Source organism: Trichosurus vulpecula, chromosome 1 (assembly GCF_011100635.1).
Source record: "Trichosurus vulpecula isolate mTriVul1 chromosome 1, mTriVul1.pri, whole genome shotgun sequence".
In the NCBI taxonomy this organism is placed as follows: domain Eukaryota; kingdom Metazoa; phylum Chordata; class Mammalia; order Diprotodontia; family Phalangeridae; genus Trichosurus; species Trichosurus vulpecula.
In genome coordinates, this window is record NC_050573.1 from 78,911,342 (window position 1) to 78,927,971 (window position 16,630).

A 16,630-nucleotide genomic window follows, 5' to 3' on the forward strand; every position below is an offset into this window, starting at 1 on the left:
TGGTTGGAAATAATGGATTGTCAGTGGAGGATGGAGAATGGGGGTTTTAAACAATGGTGACCGGCAGTTCACAATCACTGGGATGGGATGGGTATGGTGGGGTGGAAGTATATTAAACATTGAGTTTAGATAGATAGGTTATACTTGTCCACATTGGTTAGTCCTCAGATGGAGTTGTTCCATAGCCTCATGAAGTTGTGTGTGATTAGGAAGTGGTTATGGGGGAGGAGACTAGAGGATGCCCAGGCAAGGACAAGGCAAGACCTGAGGAATTGTAGGTAGGAGGGGATACAACACATTCATAAGTAACTGCAATACAAATTAATGCCTCACAAGAAAACCACAAACCAATCATCTTGTAGGAGGGTGGTGGTGGGAAAGAAGCCCACCTCCAACTACTTAAACCTTTTCCTCCAATGCAGGGGTTCATAACCTAAGGTCCATGAACTTGTTTTAAAATTTTTTGGGGGGAGGTGACATTTCAATATAAATGGTTTTCTTTGTAATATTTTTATGAATTTGAAAATTATTCTAAAAAGGAGTCTATAGGTTTCACTAGACCACCAAAGAGGTCCACGACACAAAAATGGTTAAGATACCTTCTTTCTGCTGTGTGTGTGTATGTATATATGTATATATATGTACACACATATATATATACACATACATATTTTTGAGGCAATGGGGGTTAAGTGACTTGACCAGGGTTTCATAGCTAGTAAGTATCTGAGGCTGGATTTGAACTCAGGTCCTCCTGAATCCAGGGCTGGTACTCTATCCACTGCACTATCTAGCTGCCTCTGCTGTGTACATATTGTACATTTACACGTAGTCTTCTCCATTAGCATGTAAGCTCCCTGAGGGCAAGAACTATTTTTGTGTTTTTGCTTTTCTTTCTAGCATTTAGCACAATGTGTGGCACAGAATAAGATTTTTAAAAAAATTTTCACATTAGTTATGTTGTGAAGAATTAGAACCAGTGGGAGGAACCACAATAAAGAAGAAACAAAACAAAAAAAAGAGAGCAAATAGTATGCTTCAATCTGCATTCAGACTCCATAGTTCTTTTACTGGATGTGGAGAACATTTTCCATCGTGAGTTTTTTGTAGTTGTCTTAGATCCTTGCATTGCTGATAAGAAGTAAGTCTGTCAAAGTTGGTCATTGTACAATGTTGCTGTTACTGTGTGCAATGTTCTCCTGGTTCATAGTAAGTTTTGATACATATCTGTGACTAGTAACAGATAAGGGGAATCAGGGAAGGGGCCATATGTTGTTAAGATAAAAATATCCTATAATTTTGATTACATTTAATTAAAAAGTTTTTGCACAAAGTCAATGCAACCAATGTTAGAAGGGAAGCAGAAAGATGAGAAACAATTTTTATAGCCAATGTCTCTGATGAAGGCCTCATTTCTAAAATATATGGAGAACTGAGTCAAATTTATAAGAATACAATTAATTCCCCAATTGATCAAAGGATATAACAGGGAGTTTTCAGATGAAGAAATTAAAGCTATCACTAGTCATATGAAAAATTCTTTAAATCACCATTGATTAGAAAAATGCAAATTAAAACAACTCTGAGGTACCACATCACACCTATCAAATTGGCTAACATGACAAAACAGGAAAATGATAAATGTTAGAAAAGATGTGGGAAAATTGGAACACTAATGCATTGTCGATGGAGTTGTGAACTGATCCAACCATTCTGGAGAACAATTTGGAACTATGCCCAAAGGGCTATACCCTTCCATCTCGTAATACCACTTCTAGGTCCATACCCCAGAGATCATAAAAATGGGAAAAGGACCCACATGTACAAAAATATTTATAGCAGCTCTTTTTATGGTGGAAAAGAATTGGAAATTGAGGGGATGCCCATCAATTGGGGAATGGGTGAACAAGTTGTGGTATATGAATGTAACAGAATACTATTGTTCCATAAGAAGTGATAAGCACGTGGATTTCAGAAAAACTAGGAAAGATTTACATGGACTGATGCTGAATGAGGTAAGAGAACCGGGAGAACATTGTACACAGTAACAGCACTATTGTTCAATGACCAACTTTGATAGACTTATCTCTTCTGGGAAATGCAATGACCTAAGACAATTCCAAAAGACTCATGATGGAAAATGCTATCCACATCCAGAGAAAGAACTATGGAGTCTGAATGCAGATTGAAGCATACTATTTTTCTTTTTTTCCTTCTTGTAGTTTTCCCTTTGGTTCTGATTCTTCTTTACAACATGGCTAATGTGGAAATGTTTAATATGATTATACATGTATAGCCTATATCAGATTGCATGCTGTCTTGAGGAGGGGGGAAGGGAAGGAGGGAAAAAATTTAGAACTCAAAATCTTACAAAAGTGAATGTTGAAAACTAAAATAAAGAAAAAGGTCAAACCAAAAATAAAGGATGAAAATATCCTAGAGCAGTGGTATAAAATTCAAATGCACATAAAGATCCCTGAAGGCAGCATATTGACTTTGAAAACCCTATATTAATGTTTTGTTTTAATTTATTTTGTTAAATATTTCCCAATTATATTTTGATCTGGTTGGGGCCCGCATTCCTTGGTGAATGTTTGACACTTTAGTCCTAAGACCTGACTCCTAGGTTTAATTTTTTATTTTTATTTATTTTTTTGGGGGGAGCAGGGCAATTGGGCTTAAGTGACTTGCCCAAGGTTACACAGCTAGTACATGTATCAAGTGTCTGAGGCTGGATTTAAACTCAGGTCCTCCTGACTCCAGGGCTGGTGCTATACTCACTGCGCCATCTAGTTGCCCCGGTTTAATTTTTAAAATGTTTTTATTGATGTCATTTTTTTTTTTTACATCATCAGAATTTCTCTCAGTATCTCTTTCCTTCCCAGAAAACTGTTCCAGACAAAAAATCTTTTTAATGACAAATCGAGTATAACTGATTAATACATTGAAAAAGCATGAACATATATGCAATGTACTTCATTCATGAACCTCTGACCACTGAAAGGGGTTATGAGATAGAGGTATCTTTTCGTATCTCTTCTTTCGCTCCAGTTCTTGTAATTTTGCAACATTCACTTTTGGTTTGTGGTTTTTCTTTCCATTTTACATTATTGTCATTGTGTGTATTGTTTTCTTGGCTCTATTTAACTTCACTCTACATCAGTTTATGTAGATCTTTCTATGCTTCTCTGTATTTTTAATTTGTAACAACACAGTAACATTTTATTACATTCATGTACCACAATTTGTTTAGCCATTGCCCAACTGATAAGGCCAAAACTGTGCTAAGACTTTTGGGTGTATGTGTGTGTAAGTTTTTTTATACATCTTGGATGCCAAACTTTTATCAGAGAACTTTTTTGTACAAGTTTTTTTTTTTTTCCCTCCATTTGACTTGGATGTAGTCTACTCTGGCCCTCTATCAAATCTCCCCTACCCAGAAAGTCTGCTTGTGGCCATGAACCTTGGGAGTGGTGGAAGCACTTAGCACAGCTCAGTGCCCACACAGGAGGCTGTTAATAAATGTTTGCTGTTATTGGAAACAAATTTACCTTAAGTATTTCTAGGTGAAATTAAGGTTAATGAATCTGGAAAACAGAATAGAGTCTATTTGCAAAACAAATTATTATTTTTAATGAATGAGAACACTTTTAGCACAAAAATCCACATCAATCTCATGAATTAACCAGTAAGTGCCAGGCACTTCATCTACACAGAACAAATGACAAGGATATAAAATACATAGCTGCACAAGCATCAGTATCTACCTGGAATGTAAATTAAACTACATCCAGATAGAAGGCAGGAAGCAGGAACACAGTAACCTTCTTTTAAAAATAAGGAAAACAGGCAAGACCATCTATTGTTTAAAGAGGCAGGCCATAAGAGTCTATGTCCCTACCCCCCAAGACATTGTTATCTCTTTCTCTTCCTTCTTTCTCATGGAGAGAAAGGAAGAGAGAAAATCTTTTTTTTTTTTTTAAATCTCTCTTTCTCTCTGGTCATCTTCTGATGGCTGAAAGGAGAAACTGTGGAAGGAAGTCATAACTGGCAGCTAAGACAAATTGCTTTGGCTGCAATGTCAAATGTGAACAATAGAAATGGAGAGCTGGGAGAGACTACTGGAATAAAGAAAAATAACTAAAAAAGAAAAATAGCTATGACATCTGTCATTACCAGAAAAGGCTTCAAAACAAAGTATTTCAAAGAAGTGAGCCGCATTCCTTAAAACAGAAAAGTATTTTCACCACAATTAGAGCATTTAAAAATATAAAAAGTTGCTTTAATTAGAATATATAACTTAAAAGGGACCTAATGTCACTCTTTAAAGCTGAGTCAAAGGGCAAAGAGGGGCAGGACTAAGAATGGAAACGACAGAGAATAAAAAGAGGTACCTAATTGTATATCCCAGAATCCAGTTGTTTAAAAAAGTTCCTCTAGCACACTATCAATAACCCTAACGAAAAATGCTATTAGATAGATAACGACGGAAAAGGAAGAAGACAAATGTTGGAGTGTCTGTGGTTGGAAAGGCACACTAATGCACCATTGGTGGGCTGGTAAGTGGTTCAAACCATTCTGAAAAGCAATTTAGAACTATACTAAAAATGTTCACTAAACTGTGGTCTTTAAATTCTGACCCAGTGAGTCCACTACCAGGCCTATACCCAATGGTATCAAAGAAAGAGGAAAAGTACTCATCTGTACAAAAAATTCTATAGCAGTTGTTTATAGTAACAAAGAATTGGAAACTAAGGGATGCCAATCAATTGGGATATAGCTGAACAAATTGTGGTATATGAATGTAATGGAATACTATTGTGCCATGAGAAATAATGAAAGGGTCAGTGAAACCTGAGAGGGCTGTTGTGAACTAATGCCAAGTGAAGTGAAGATAATCAGGAGAATCATTAATACAATGACTACAACATTGTAAAGAAAAGAAACTGTTAAAGACTTAAGAACTGTGACTAATACAATGACCAGTCACGACTGGAAGAGTGATGATACTTCCTACCTCTTGGTAGAGAGGCAATGGACTAGAGGCACAGAATAAGACATTTCTAGACATGCATGATGAATATGCAGATTTGTTTTGTTTGACTACATCTATTTGTTACAAGGAAGGGTTTTTACTTCTTTTGGAAGGAGAGAATTATGGAGGCAGTGGAGGGTGAATTGATGGAGATTTCAAAAAATAGGAAGAGCTAATGAAACATTTAAAAATTACACATAAGAAAATAGAAGTTCAGAAGGGGACACAGACAGGATAGTGTTAGAAATAACATGTAAAATTTAATATATACTTTAAAAAACAAGCTGTCTTCAGAGATGCGTGGTATCATATACAATCTTTCTCCTTACTTTTTATAAGGAAATGTTCGTATTTGTTGATGCTTTGTCAGGTCCATAATAATAAAAAACATTTTAATAAAGTTTTCTCTAAATTCTTACCAAATTAAAATGCAGTATTTGCTTAAAGTTACTTAATTCAAGAAAGACATACATTTCTGACATAAGATAGTTTGGAGGTTAACTTTGATTAAGCAAAATTCAACACATTTATTAAATGCCTACTATGTGCAATACACTGCCCTAGGTGCAGGAATGAATAGCAGCTTGAGCAGGGGTATTCTTTGAATGGTCAGGTAAACGATTCATCTTGTTTTTAAGTTCAGGTGGCTGCTATCATATTACCACTGGTCAAGGCATAAATCAATGGTGTGAACAGTGTTTTGAGAGGCAAGAATATCACCACCTTTAGAAGAGAAATTGATAAACTAAAATTTTGACTTGAAAGAGCTGTCACAAGGTTTCTCTCCTGTGATACTGACTAAAGCTGGAGTGCTGGACAAAGATTGTGGCACAATCATTAATTCCTGCACTTCGTTTCCAGCAAGAATTCTCTGATCTTGAATACTAGATGCCCTTGTACTAGTTTTTCTCCACATTTGTTACATTCATGAGATATGAATTTTCTGATGTCTAATGAGGTATGAGCTCAGAATGAAAGTCTTTCCACATTCTTTACATTCATAAGGTTTCTCTCCCGTGTGAATTCTCTGATGCTGAATAAGGTTTGAATATGCCCTGAAGATTTTCCCACATTCATAACACTCATAAGGTTTTTCTCCTGTATGAATTCTTAAATGTTTAATGAGGCCTGAACTCAGACTGAAAGCCTTCCCACATTTGTTACACTCATATGGTTTCTCCCCAGTATGAATTCTCTGGTGGTAAATAAGAGATGTACGATCACTGAAGGCTTTCCCACATTCATTACATTCAAAGGATTTGTCTCCACTGTGAACTCTTTGATGATTAATAAGGTAAGAATTTAGGATGAAAGTTTTTCCACATTCCTTACATGAATAGGGTTTCTCTCCAGTGTGAATTTTCTGATGTTGAATGAGGTTTGAGGAGACATTAAAAGCTTTCCCACATTCACTACACTCATATGGTTTTTCTCCAGTGTGAATCCTCTGATGGCGAATTAGGCTTGACCCCTGGCTGAAGGCTTTCCCACAATCATTACACTCATATGGTTTTTCTCCAGTATGAACCCTCTGATGCTGAATAAGGTTTGAGGATGCAATGAATGTTTTCCCACATTCATTACATTCATAGGGTTTTTCTCCTGTGTGAATCCTCTGGTGTCTAATGAGACTTGAACTCTGTTTGAAGGCTTTCCCACATTCATTACATTTATAAACTTTTTCTGTGCGCTTTCTCTGACGTTTAACATAGGTTGAACTCTGCCTTAATGATTTTCTGTATATTTTAGGTTTATAGGATTTCTCTTCTATATGGTTTTTCTGATGTATAATTAGGTCTGAATTCTGTCTGGATTTCTGGTCCATATTATCACACTCCTGGGGTTTCTCTCTTGAGGAAATTCTAACAGTGTTAGAGTTCAGACTGAGGTTTCTTCCAAATTCATTACATTTCTGGTCTTTTTCTTCTTCAGATGGATTTTGATCCATCACTGCCACTGACCTCAAGTGTCTCTTCTGAGAAAGGAGTTTACCTGCAGAAGGCTGAAAACCATCTTCTGACCTGTCATCAGATTCACAGGCTTCTCTACATTTGGGTCCATGGGGAACATCCCCCATGAGTCTTTCCAGTATCATATTCTGGGTTTCTACTTCTTCAGAAATTTCCTGCTTTAGCAACAGCTCCTTATTCTCAGTCCTGGTCTCACAATCTGAAACAAGGAATAAAAAAACCACAAATGTTACTTATTTTCTATTCCTAGGGAAAGGAGTAGAGGACAAGAACAAAGATATTTCCCGTAAGAGTGTCACTAGTATTAATAAATATCAATATCAGCCTCAGGAGGTTACTGGGGACAATGGAATTCTATCAGAGTAGATAGGAAGAGTGACCAGAGGGAGGACTAGCTGTAACAACAATGTTGCTAGCAGCTACTGTGGCTGTGTAAGACCCAACAAGACCAGCAACAAGAGCACACAGAAGGGCTGCTGGCACAGGTTCTTTGCTCTGCTTTTCTAAGGAAAGCAACTTTAAGGGGTTAACAATCTCACTTTAATCAAACATACATATATCATTCACATTCACATCAGGGGGAAAGAGCCAGCACCCTGAACTTCAGAGAGAATACAAACAGAAATTACAGAGACACTATGAACAGATCAACATTTCTGTCTAAACGAATCACAATATACATAGCACCAACATCTGGGTTTTCAAGTCGGGGGGCTCCTTAACAAAGGCTGCCCAGAGTCTCATCTAGTCAAATTGCACAACACTCTTCCAGTGAGTGCGAGCCCCAAACAAAATGCTAACCTCTGAGTTTATATACCCTTCTTAGGGCCCAAAGGCTTTTGCTGATTAGTTGTATGCCTGGGGCTTAGTACCTAGCAAGACTTAATCAAAGGCACTTGATTACTTTAGCATTCTAAAAAACAGTAAAAAAAAAAAAAAAAGTCCCACCCCAATTACCTATACACTAGCCTAAGAGGGGAACTGGGAATAAAGAGGAATATCAAAAACAATAAATATGGAAGGAGGGGGTAATAAGATGAGTAGGCTCTTAGTTATGAACTAGTTTAACTCCCTTCATTTAATGAAAAGGCAATGGAGGCCCACAGAGGTTAAAGGGCACGTGTCCAAATTCACATATCAAGTACCTAGGCCATATGTGGAAGAATGTATGTGTTGGCAATCAAAATGGGCTCTTAGCACTCAGTTCAACCAAGTGCCCTTGAAGAGTTTGGCCTTTGTTTCCTTGATTAGATTGGGAGACTTTGGTGACCTCCTTGCCTCAGGGGAGGGCCTAGTTTACACATGAGTTTGAGTGACATGTTTGGGACATCAGAGGCTTTTAGACCACAATCGTCTCTTTGTGATGATTTCAGGTCACATGGATAAGTTGCATGTGTGACTCACCCTTGACCCCGAAAAAGATATAAAACCAGGGGTTAGCTTTCTCTTCTTCGGAGCTCCTACCTACGGCTGTGGTGGTGTGCGTGACTCTGGGCCAGCCCTTGTTATGAGCTCCTGGGCTGAACTTAGATGTTGGTAACTATGAATTGTATTTGGTCTGTCTGTCGATGTTTGTAATTTGTATTTGCCCTGAAGTTCAGGGTGCTGGCTTTTTCCCCTGAACTAAGTGAATGGTATTTGTATGCTGAGTTAAAGTAAGCTTGTTAACCCCTTAAAGTTGCTTTCCTTAGTAAAGCAGATCAAAAGAACCTGGGCTTTGGCAGCATTTTTATTGTTGGGCTTGTGTTGGTCTTTCACCCCCACAACAGCTGCTAGCCGAACTGTTGAAACAATGTATTAAATTCTGAGCACATTTTAAGAGGAACATTAACAAACATGAATGTGTCTGGCACAGGCTGACTAGTGTGGTGAGGTGACTCCAAATCATGTCATTTGAATAACAGTAAGAGGAACTGGGGTCGTTTTAGTGAAATCTTAAAAGAACACAACAGCTGCAAGTATTTGATAGACAAAAGATCAGATTAGTTCTGCTAATCCAGGTGAGAAGTAGGACCAATGGAACAGGAAAGTAGATTTAGGCACATTTATAAGGTAGAACTTTTAAAAAATTTGGGCTATCCAATGAATATACTGCTATAGGATTTGTTGACTGGAGACTATAACTGGAGGTATTTTTTTTAAAAGGGCTAGAAAATCCTTTCACCAAATTACTGTTACAAAAGATATCCTTTAAAATAAAATTCATAGGTTATGCAGTTGCTCTGTGAAGTTCTTTTCAAATCAAGAAGTCTATGATTCTATGGCATGCTAGATTAATCCTTTCTTTTTTTTCTTTCTTCTTTTAAAAATAATCACTAGACCAGTAAACTTCAGGGAAATATTGTAGACATTTCAGCAAGGCTTCTTGACAATCTAATGATATACACGTGGTCAGGCTGCTAGTCAGCTGATGATAGCACAACAGTCATCAAGTAATTTAAAGTCTTAATTCAAAAAGTGTTAATGGATCAATAAAAACCTACACAGAGGGTTCTAATGGAATGCTAGATGCTTCTGTCCTCAGTTATGTTATACATTTTAAATATATGATGTGGATAAAAATCTAGAAGGTATGTTTATTCAATCTGTCAAAGCTGATGAAGTGAGTGAGTGCTCACAATGCTAACTCACATTTACATAGTCCTTTAAGATTTACAAAGCCCTTTTCTCAAAGCAATTGTGTGAGGTAAGTGGTACAAGTATTGTTAGTATCATTTTACAAAAAAGAAAATTCTGGTTCCCAGAGATGAAGGCCTTGCTCGAGGTCAAATAGATGTTAAAGCCTGGACTCAAATTCAGAGAAGAGAACTGAACTCTCTCCACTATCAATCAAATAGAGCTGTATGCTGAGTAAAACATGAAATTTAGTAAGACATAAAGAGTTAAACCTGAACTTGGGTTAATTTTCAAAACTACAGAATGAAGGGAAATAATGAGTAGTTTATGTGAAAAAAACCTGAGGGTTTTTAATTGATTAAAGGTTAATGTGAGTTGAGTGCTCAAAATATCAATTTAGGATACGCCAAGAGAATGAAAGTGTCAAAACCTCTATTAAAACCCAGCTTTTTAAGCCACATGGTGCTTTTTTGACCCTGGGCCCATGAAGGATACAACTGCAGAAAGTAAGTTCTAGCAGGTCCTACTACAATATAAAGATTTTGATTATATACCTGGCAATGTATTGTACGTTGGTCATCCAAGGACCAATTTTACTATCTATATTCAGAAAGGCTCATGATCAGAAAGCTGGAATTTTGGAGGAACATCATGAAGTCAGTGAACCTGAATCTAATTCTTGGGAAAATTTCAAGAACTGATCATCAAAGAGATGGTTAGTTAAAATCTAAAAGGGAAGCACTGATTACAAGGAGCAAGCATAGCTCGATTAAGAATAGGACATGTGAGACTAACTGCATTTCCGTTTCTTGAACAGGATTACTGAACTAGTTTACCTCTATTTTAGAAAATCTTTTGATAAAGTATCAAATCCTATTCTTGTGGAGAAGATGGAGAGATATGGATCAGACATACTAAAACCAGATGGATTCAGATTTGACTATATCTAACAGTTCAACATCCATGTGGCAGGAAGGCTCCAAGGGGCAGTATCACAGGATCTGTGCTTGGCTGTGCTGTTTAACATTTTTATCAATGACTTGGATAAGGTATAGATGGTATGCTCATCAAATCTGCAGATCACATAAAGCGGGCAGGATAGCTAATGCAGATAGAGTCAGGATCTAAAAAAGATCTTGACAAGGTTAGAGCACTGGGGTGAATCTAACAAGATGCAGTTCAATAGGGTTAAAAAGTAAAGTCTTGCAGGAATGGGGAAGTAAGATTCTAACTGTACTCATTAGGTTAACTATAATACAGAGTTCAGTTCCGCTGCATCTGATACTGCTGACCACCCTCCTCCTGGATACCCTCTCCTTTCTGGTTTTCTTGATACTATTCTCTCCTGGTTTGCCTTCTTCCTGATTGTCTCACTCTTCTTTGCTAACTCGGTATCCATATCATGTAAGTCAAGTCGGTGAATATTTGTGAAGTGCCTACTATGTCCTAGGGTACTGTGCTAAGTGCTGGGATATCCTCTAACCGTGGGTGTTTTCCAAAGTTCTCGCATACTAGAGGACTTTACCATACTTGATTCTCCCCTCAAACCTTCCCAGTTTCCCAGCTACTCATTTCTCATGAAATACCCTTGTAGCCCACCTCAGACACACACGGAAATGATCATAACCCTAGATCTTGCCATCACTTGCAAGTATTCCACTTCCATTTTCAGTAACTCTGGAATTCCTTCCTCTGATCATAATCTGTTGTCATTTCACTTCTGTTATCCAACTCCAAACTTTGTTCTCCCCATGACTCTCAATCCTTCCACCCCAGAATTTTTTTTTCTTCCAGGCCATCTCCCCTGCACTGGCTACTTTCTCCCCTTTTCCATTTTGTCCTTAGTCAATCATTTCAACTCTACACCATCCTCTTCTCCTGAGCCCTTTGCCTCGTCATCCTATCAAAGTTCTTGTCTAGTTAAGCTTTAGCCTTGGATTATTCCTACCAACTGTAGCCTTTTCTCCTATCATATGCTATTGAAGGAACTTGGAAAAAATCATGGAAATTGTGTTGACTGGGTCCACTACAAACTTATGTTAGATAATTTCAACTGGGCCCTCACTGTGGCAAGGCAATCCTCCCTGATTCACTATCCCACTCACTCCAACAGCTCTTCCAAACATTTTCATTCCTCCTCAAAACTTTCATGATTCCCTCTCCCCACTGTCTCAGCTGAGAACCTTGCCTCATATTTTATTGTAAAAACTGAAGCCATCAAGAGCTCTCTTCACCCCTATTCCTCATCTCACATCACTCAGATGTCTTCTGTGACCTCCTACCTTACTCCTGTTTTACATGAAGAGGTGGGCCTTCTTACCAAGGTAACCTCTACATTCATAAGTAATCCCATTTTCTCCAGTAGACTGCCCCCTCTATCATGCTTAGTCTCTCACTAATCTTCAATCTCTGCCTACTAATTGCTTCTCTGATGCCTATAAATATGACTATGTGTCCCCCCATCATCTTTTCAAAAACCTCACTTGATCTGACAACTCCACTATCATCCTACATCTCTCTCCTCTTTTGTAGCTAAACTCTTCAAGATACCCATCTAAAATTGGTGCTTTGGCTTCCACTTCACCTCATTCACTTTCAACACTTCTACTGGCCGGCTTCCAACTTCACCTTACAATGGAAACTCTTCTCTCCAAAGTTACCAGTTATCTCCATTGTCAAATCTAATAGCTTTTTCTCAATCTTCACGCTTCTCGATCACTCTCTTTGCTCTAGGATTTCATGACATTGTGCTCTGGTATTCTTTCTACCTGTCTGACCATTCCTCACTCTCCTTTATGGGATCTTCATCCAGGTTATGCCTACTAATCATGGGTGTGCCCTAAGGTTTTATCTGGGGCTCTATTCTCTCTTCCCTCTATACTATTCCACTTGATTTCATCAGCTCTTATGGACTTCAATATCATTTATACGCAGATGATTCTCTGATTGATTCATACACCCGACCTTTCTGCTGATCTCTAGTCTTATATCTGTAACTGCCTATTGGATATTTTGTACCTGCAGACACCTTAAACCAGATGTATCCAAAACTAGACTCATTATTTTTCCTGCTGAATCCTCCCCACTTCTAAATTCCCTACGTCCTTTGAAGGCACTACCATGTTCTCATATGAACTAGGTGTCATCTTTGACTCCTCACTCTCAACACCCCCTCCCAACTCTGCATTTCTCCCTTTCCCCTGGCCATATGCAATCTATGGTCAAGGTCTCTCAATTTTACCTTTGTAAGATTTCTTGTGTATACCACCTTTTCTCCTCTGACGCTGTGGCCGCCCTAGAGCATGTACTTATCACCTCCTATGGGGACTACTACAGGAGTCTGCTGGTTGGTTTCCTTGCCTTAAGTCTCTCCCAACTCAAGTTTATTCTCCACTCAACTATCAAAGTGATCTTTCTAAAATGCAAGTCTCACCACTGTAACTGGCCCTCCCTGCCCCCTAACCCCCAAATAATTCTAGTGTTTCCATATTACCTCCAGGATCAAATTTAAATCATGTTTGGCTTTTAAAGATCTTCACAATCTAGTCCCTTCCTACCTTTATAGTGTTCCTATACCTTACTTCCCCCTCCAACTGCGGTCCAGTGAACACTGTCCCCCTTTCTGTTCCTTAAAATAGAACCTCCATCTCTGGATTCTGGGCATTTTTGCTGGCTGTCCCTATGTCTGAAATGCTCTCTCTACTTATCTCTGCTTACTGACTTTCCTGGCTTCTTTCAAATCTCAGCTAAAATCCTACTTTTTGTAAGATGCTTTTCCCAATCCCCTTGTAATGCTAGTGCCTTCTTTACAAGATTACTTCCAATTTATTCAGTATATATCTTGCTATACAAAATCCAGCAATAAAAACTAGAATGCTTATTTAGGAAAATGGAATTAGGGGCACAAAGGACAAAAATTTTATCAGTGACACACACAAAAGACAGGAAGCTAATACAGAACAGTAGCTTAGTTTTATACATGTAAAATGGTTAAGAAATACATAAATATTACAATAAATATTGGCCATTTTCATGGACTCACTTGGCCTACACCTGGGGCTGCACAAACAAATTGGGCAAGCTCCCAACTCTCAGAATTTCAGTGATGGAAGGGATCCCAGAGCTTATCTAGTCAAACCTATATCTGAAACAGATTTCCCCTTTACAACATTCTCTAAAATTGGTCTTCTCTCCGTGAAGGAGAACTATTCAACACTAGAGACAGTCCATTCCAATTTTGGAGGAATCTGTTAGGAAATAGTCCCCCTTAATTGAAAACAAAATCTCTCTCTCTCTGAAATTTCTAACTGCTCCTTATTTTGCTCTCCAGGACCAAGCAGAATAAATCTACTCCCTCTCCTGATGAACAGCCCTTCAAATGTATACACATAGCTATTACGTCTCCTCCAATTCTCATATGCCCTGGTCTCCTGAGCCTGGTCACTCTTCGTCTAAATGTACTTGTTTGACAGCAGGATTTGTGTGGTCCCAAAACTAAACATAATATCCAATATGTGGTCTGACTAGTGTAAGGACAGAACTAATATCATCCTTACTCTTTATACTATTCTTCTATTAATGCAGCTTAAGAATACATTAGTGTTTTTGGATTCTCAGTATACTGACTCATACCGAGCTTGTAGTCCCCTAAAATTCCCAGATTTCTTTCATGTAGAGCATCAAAATTAATGTGTTTAATGACTAAAAGTTTCTTATTCACTCACCTGAGCAGTCCCCTCTCATGATCTCTCTCTCCTCAGCTTCTTGCATGTCTGAGACCCATGCCTCTCCCCCTTGCTCCAAACAGGAGATTACAACAGGTTCATACACTGGAAACCCTGTTTGTGAGGAAGGAAACAGGGCCTGGTGGTTTGTCTGGTACAAAGAGCTGTCCCAAGCTCAGCCTCAGCCCCTGCAAGGGACAGAAGGGATGAGAAAGATAACATCCAGGGAACCCATAACAGGATGGACCAGTCTAGGCAAATATCCAGAATAGACCTTAGGGTCCTGGGCCTGGAGTTCCTAAAAAGAATTTAGAGGAAGAGGGGCAAGCTCAGGGAAGAATTAAGGAAGATGCCCATTCCCTACCCAGGAACATCAGGCCTAGGGCTGGAGGAAGACAAATTTCCTGTTTGAATTCAGATGTAATTGGGAACTTCTGATGCTAGAAACCGAACTCCAAACCAAATAAGCCTTCCTTAGTCTATGTTCATCCATAAAGGTAGAAGGTAAGAACCTCAGATCTGATTGGGGAGAGACCTTACCCAGTGAGACTACGTTCTCATAATTCTCCAGCATCACGTCCCTGTAAAGGCCCCTTTGTGTAGGGTTTAGAAGACTCCATTCCTCATGGGTGAAATTTACAGTCACATCCGTGAAAGTCACCAACACCTGAAACAATACATTCATGTTGTAGTCCCACTCCTTGGCCCTGGGGATAGGGGAGGTGACATATTTAATGGAATTGCATTAGAGAGTGAGAGGAAAATATACCTTATGGTATAAGGTATATACCATTCAGAAGCATACAGACAAATACACATTCAGTATGTGTCTATATGTCATCTGTATTTATGTATGAGAAGTGCAAAATGTAATGTATAATGGTAAAAATGTTTGCACATGCATTGAATATAGGGTTATAAGTCTCTCAAACAGGTTTGGGAGATAGGGGACAGGGAAATCATAGGAGTGGATATGGATTTTAAAAAGTGCAACGAGAAATTCTGATGACAATTCCATTGTGAAAGAGAAGAGTCTAAAGGATATGATATAGATAATCCGGGAATATATTGACCAACTCTATTTTTTGAAAAGATAAATCTAAAAGTTGGAAGTAAAGGCAGTTAACTGAGTATGAATACAAAAAGGGGGCAGAGTCTCATAAGGACAAAATCAGGTGTACCTGAATGAGCTGAGACTAGGGATAGATACTAGGTAGAACAAAAAGGGCGTTTTAAGTTATATCGTCTCCACAGGAATATCAAAGATGAGACAGGATTAGTGTTCAGGATGGGATGGTGATAATGGACAACTTCAAGAAGACGGAACTACTTATCTCTCCTTTTGCCTCTCTTTTCTCTACAAAGAAGAACGACCTATGGACTGGAAAATACAGTACAAAAATGGTTAACAAAGAGTTGAAACCTATCTGAAAGGTAAGTGAGGAGAAACTAAGAGAGTTTCTACCTGCCTTCAGCAAGTTCAAGTCATCTGTCCCAAATGAAAGTCATTAAAGAACATATGTCAGTGATTGGTGAACTGCTATCTGTAACCTCTGAGCAACTGTGAAAAAGAACTCAGAATTATGAGATACTTCGAATTGAAGCTGAGATTGTCACTTTGCCCATAGTCATACAGTTAGTACTAATTAGAGCTGAGATTAGAGCTCAGATTTCCTAATTCTAAACTCATTTTTAAATTAAAATTTTTTTTAATCAGTAAAAAAATCTATACTTCCCAGCCCCTGAAATGAGAATGAAAACAAACAAACCAACCTTCATACACACAAAACAAATTTCTGCATTGGCCATGTCTAAAAGAAACATGTACACGTGTGTGTGTGTGTGTATGTCTAAAAGAAACATGTATGTGTGTGTGTTTCTATCTTTCTATCCCATTCTGCACTTGTTTGCTTTTACCATGCTGATGTTATTTTATAAATTGTTCTCCTGATCCTGTTCACTTCACTCTGTATCAGTACATACAAATCATCCCAAGTTTCTGTGAAACCATTTCCTTCGTTACTTCTTCCAGCATAATAGTGTTCCCCAATTGATGGCACTCCTGTCAAATTTCCATTCTCTGCTACTTCACAAAGAGCTATGTATTTTTGTACATCCTTACGAGTTTGTTTTGCTTAGGACTATTCCCTCCTAATTCTTCCTTCTCCCCTTTCCCTATTTTCTTGTTGAATGGAATATGAAATGTATTTCTGTTCCCAACTGTTTTCTTTCTCCTTTGACCAGTTTAGATGAAAGTGACGTTCAAGTGTTAGCTACTCCCCTCC

General features: G+C 38.2%; 1 protein-coding gene across 1 annotated transcript in view; it reads right to left on the bottom strand.

The window, feature by feature from the left end:
- LOC118833536 (zinc finger protein 135-like) overlaps nt 1–16,630 on the bottom strand; it is an 87,159-nt gene that overhangs the window by 23,828 nt on the left and 46,701 nt on the right. The window contains exons 6-8 of the mRNA XM_036740901.1: nt 14,886–15,012; nt 14,346–14,459; nt 5,964–7,204 (exon numbers count right to left, since the gene is read on the bottom strand). Coding sequence (XP_036596796.1) covers nt 5,964–7,204; nt 14,346–14,459; nt 14,886–15,012 — 1,482 coding nt within the window. The remainder of the gene's footprint in view (nt 1–5,963; nt 7,205–14,345; nt 14,460–14,885; nt 15,013–16,630) is intronic.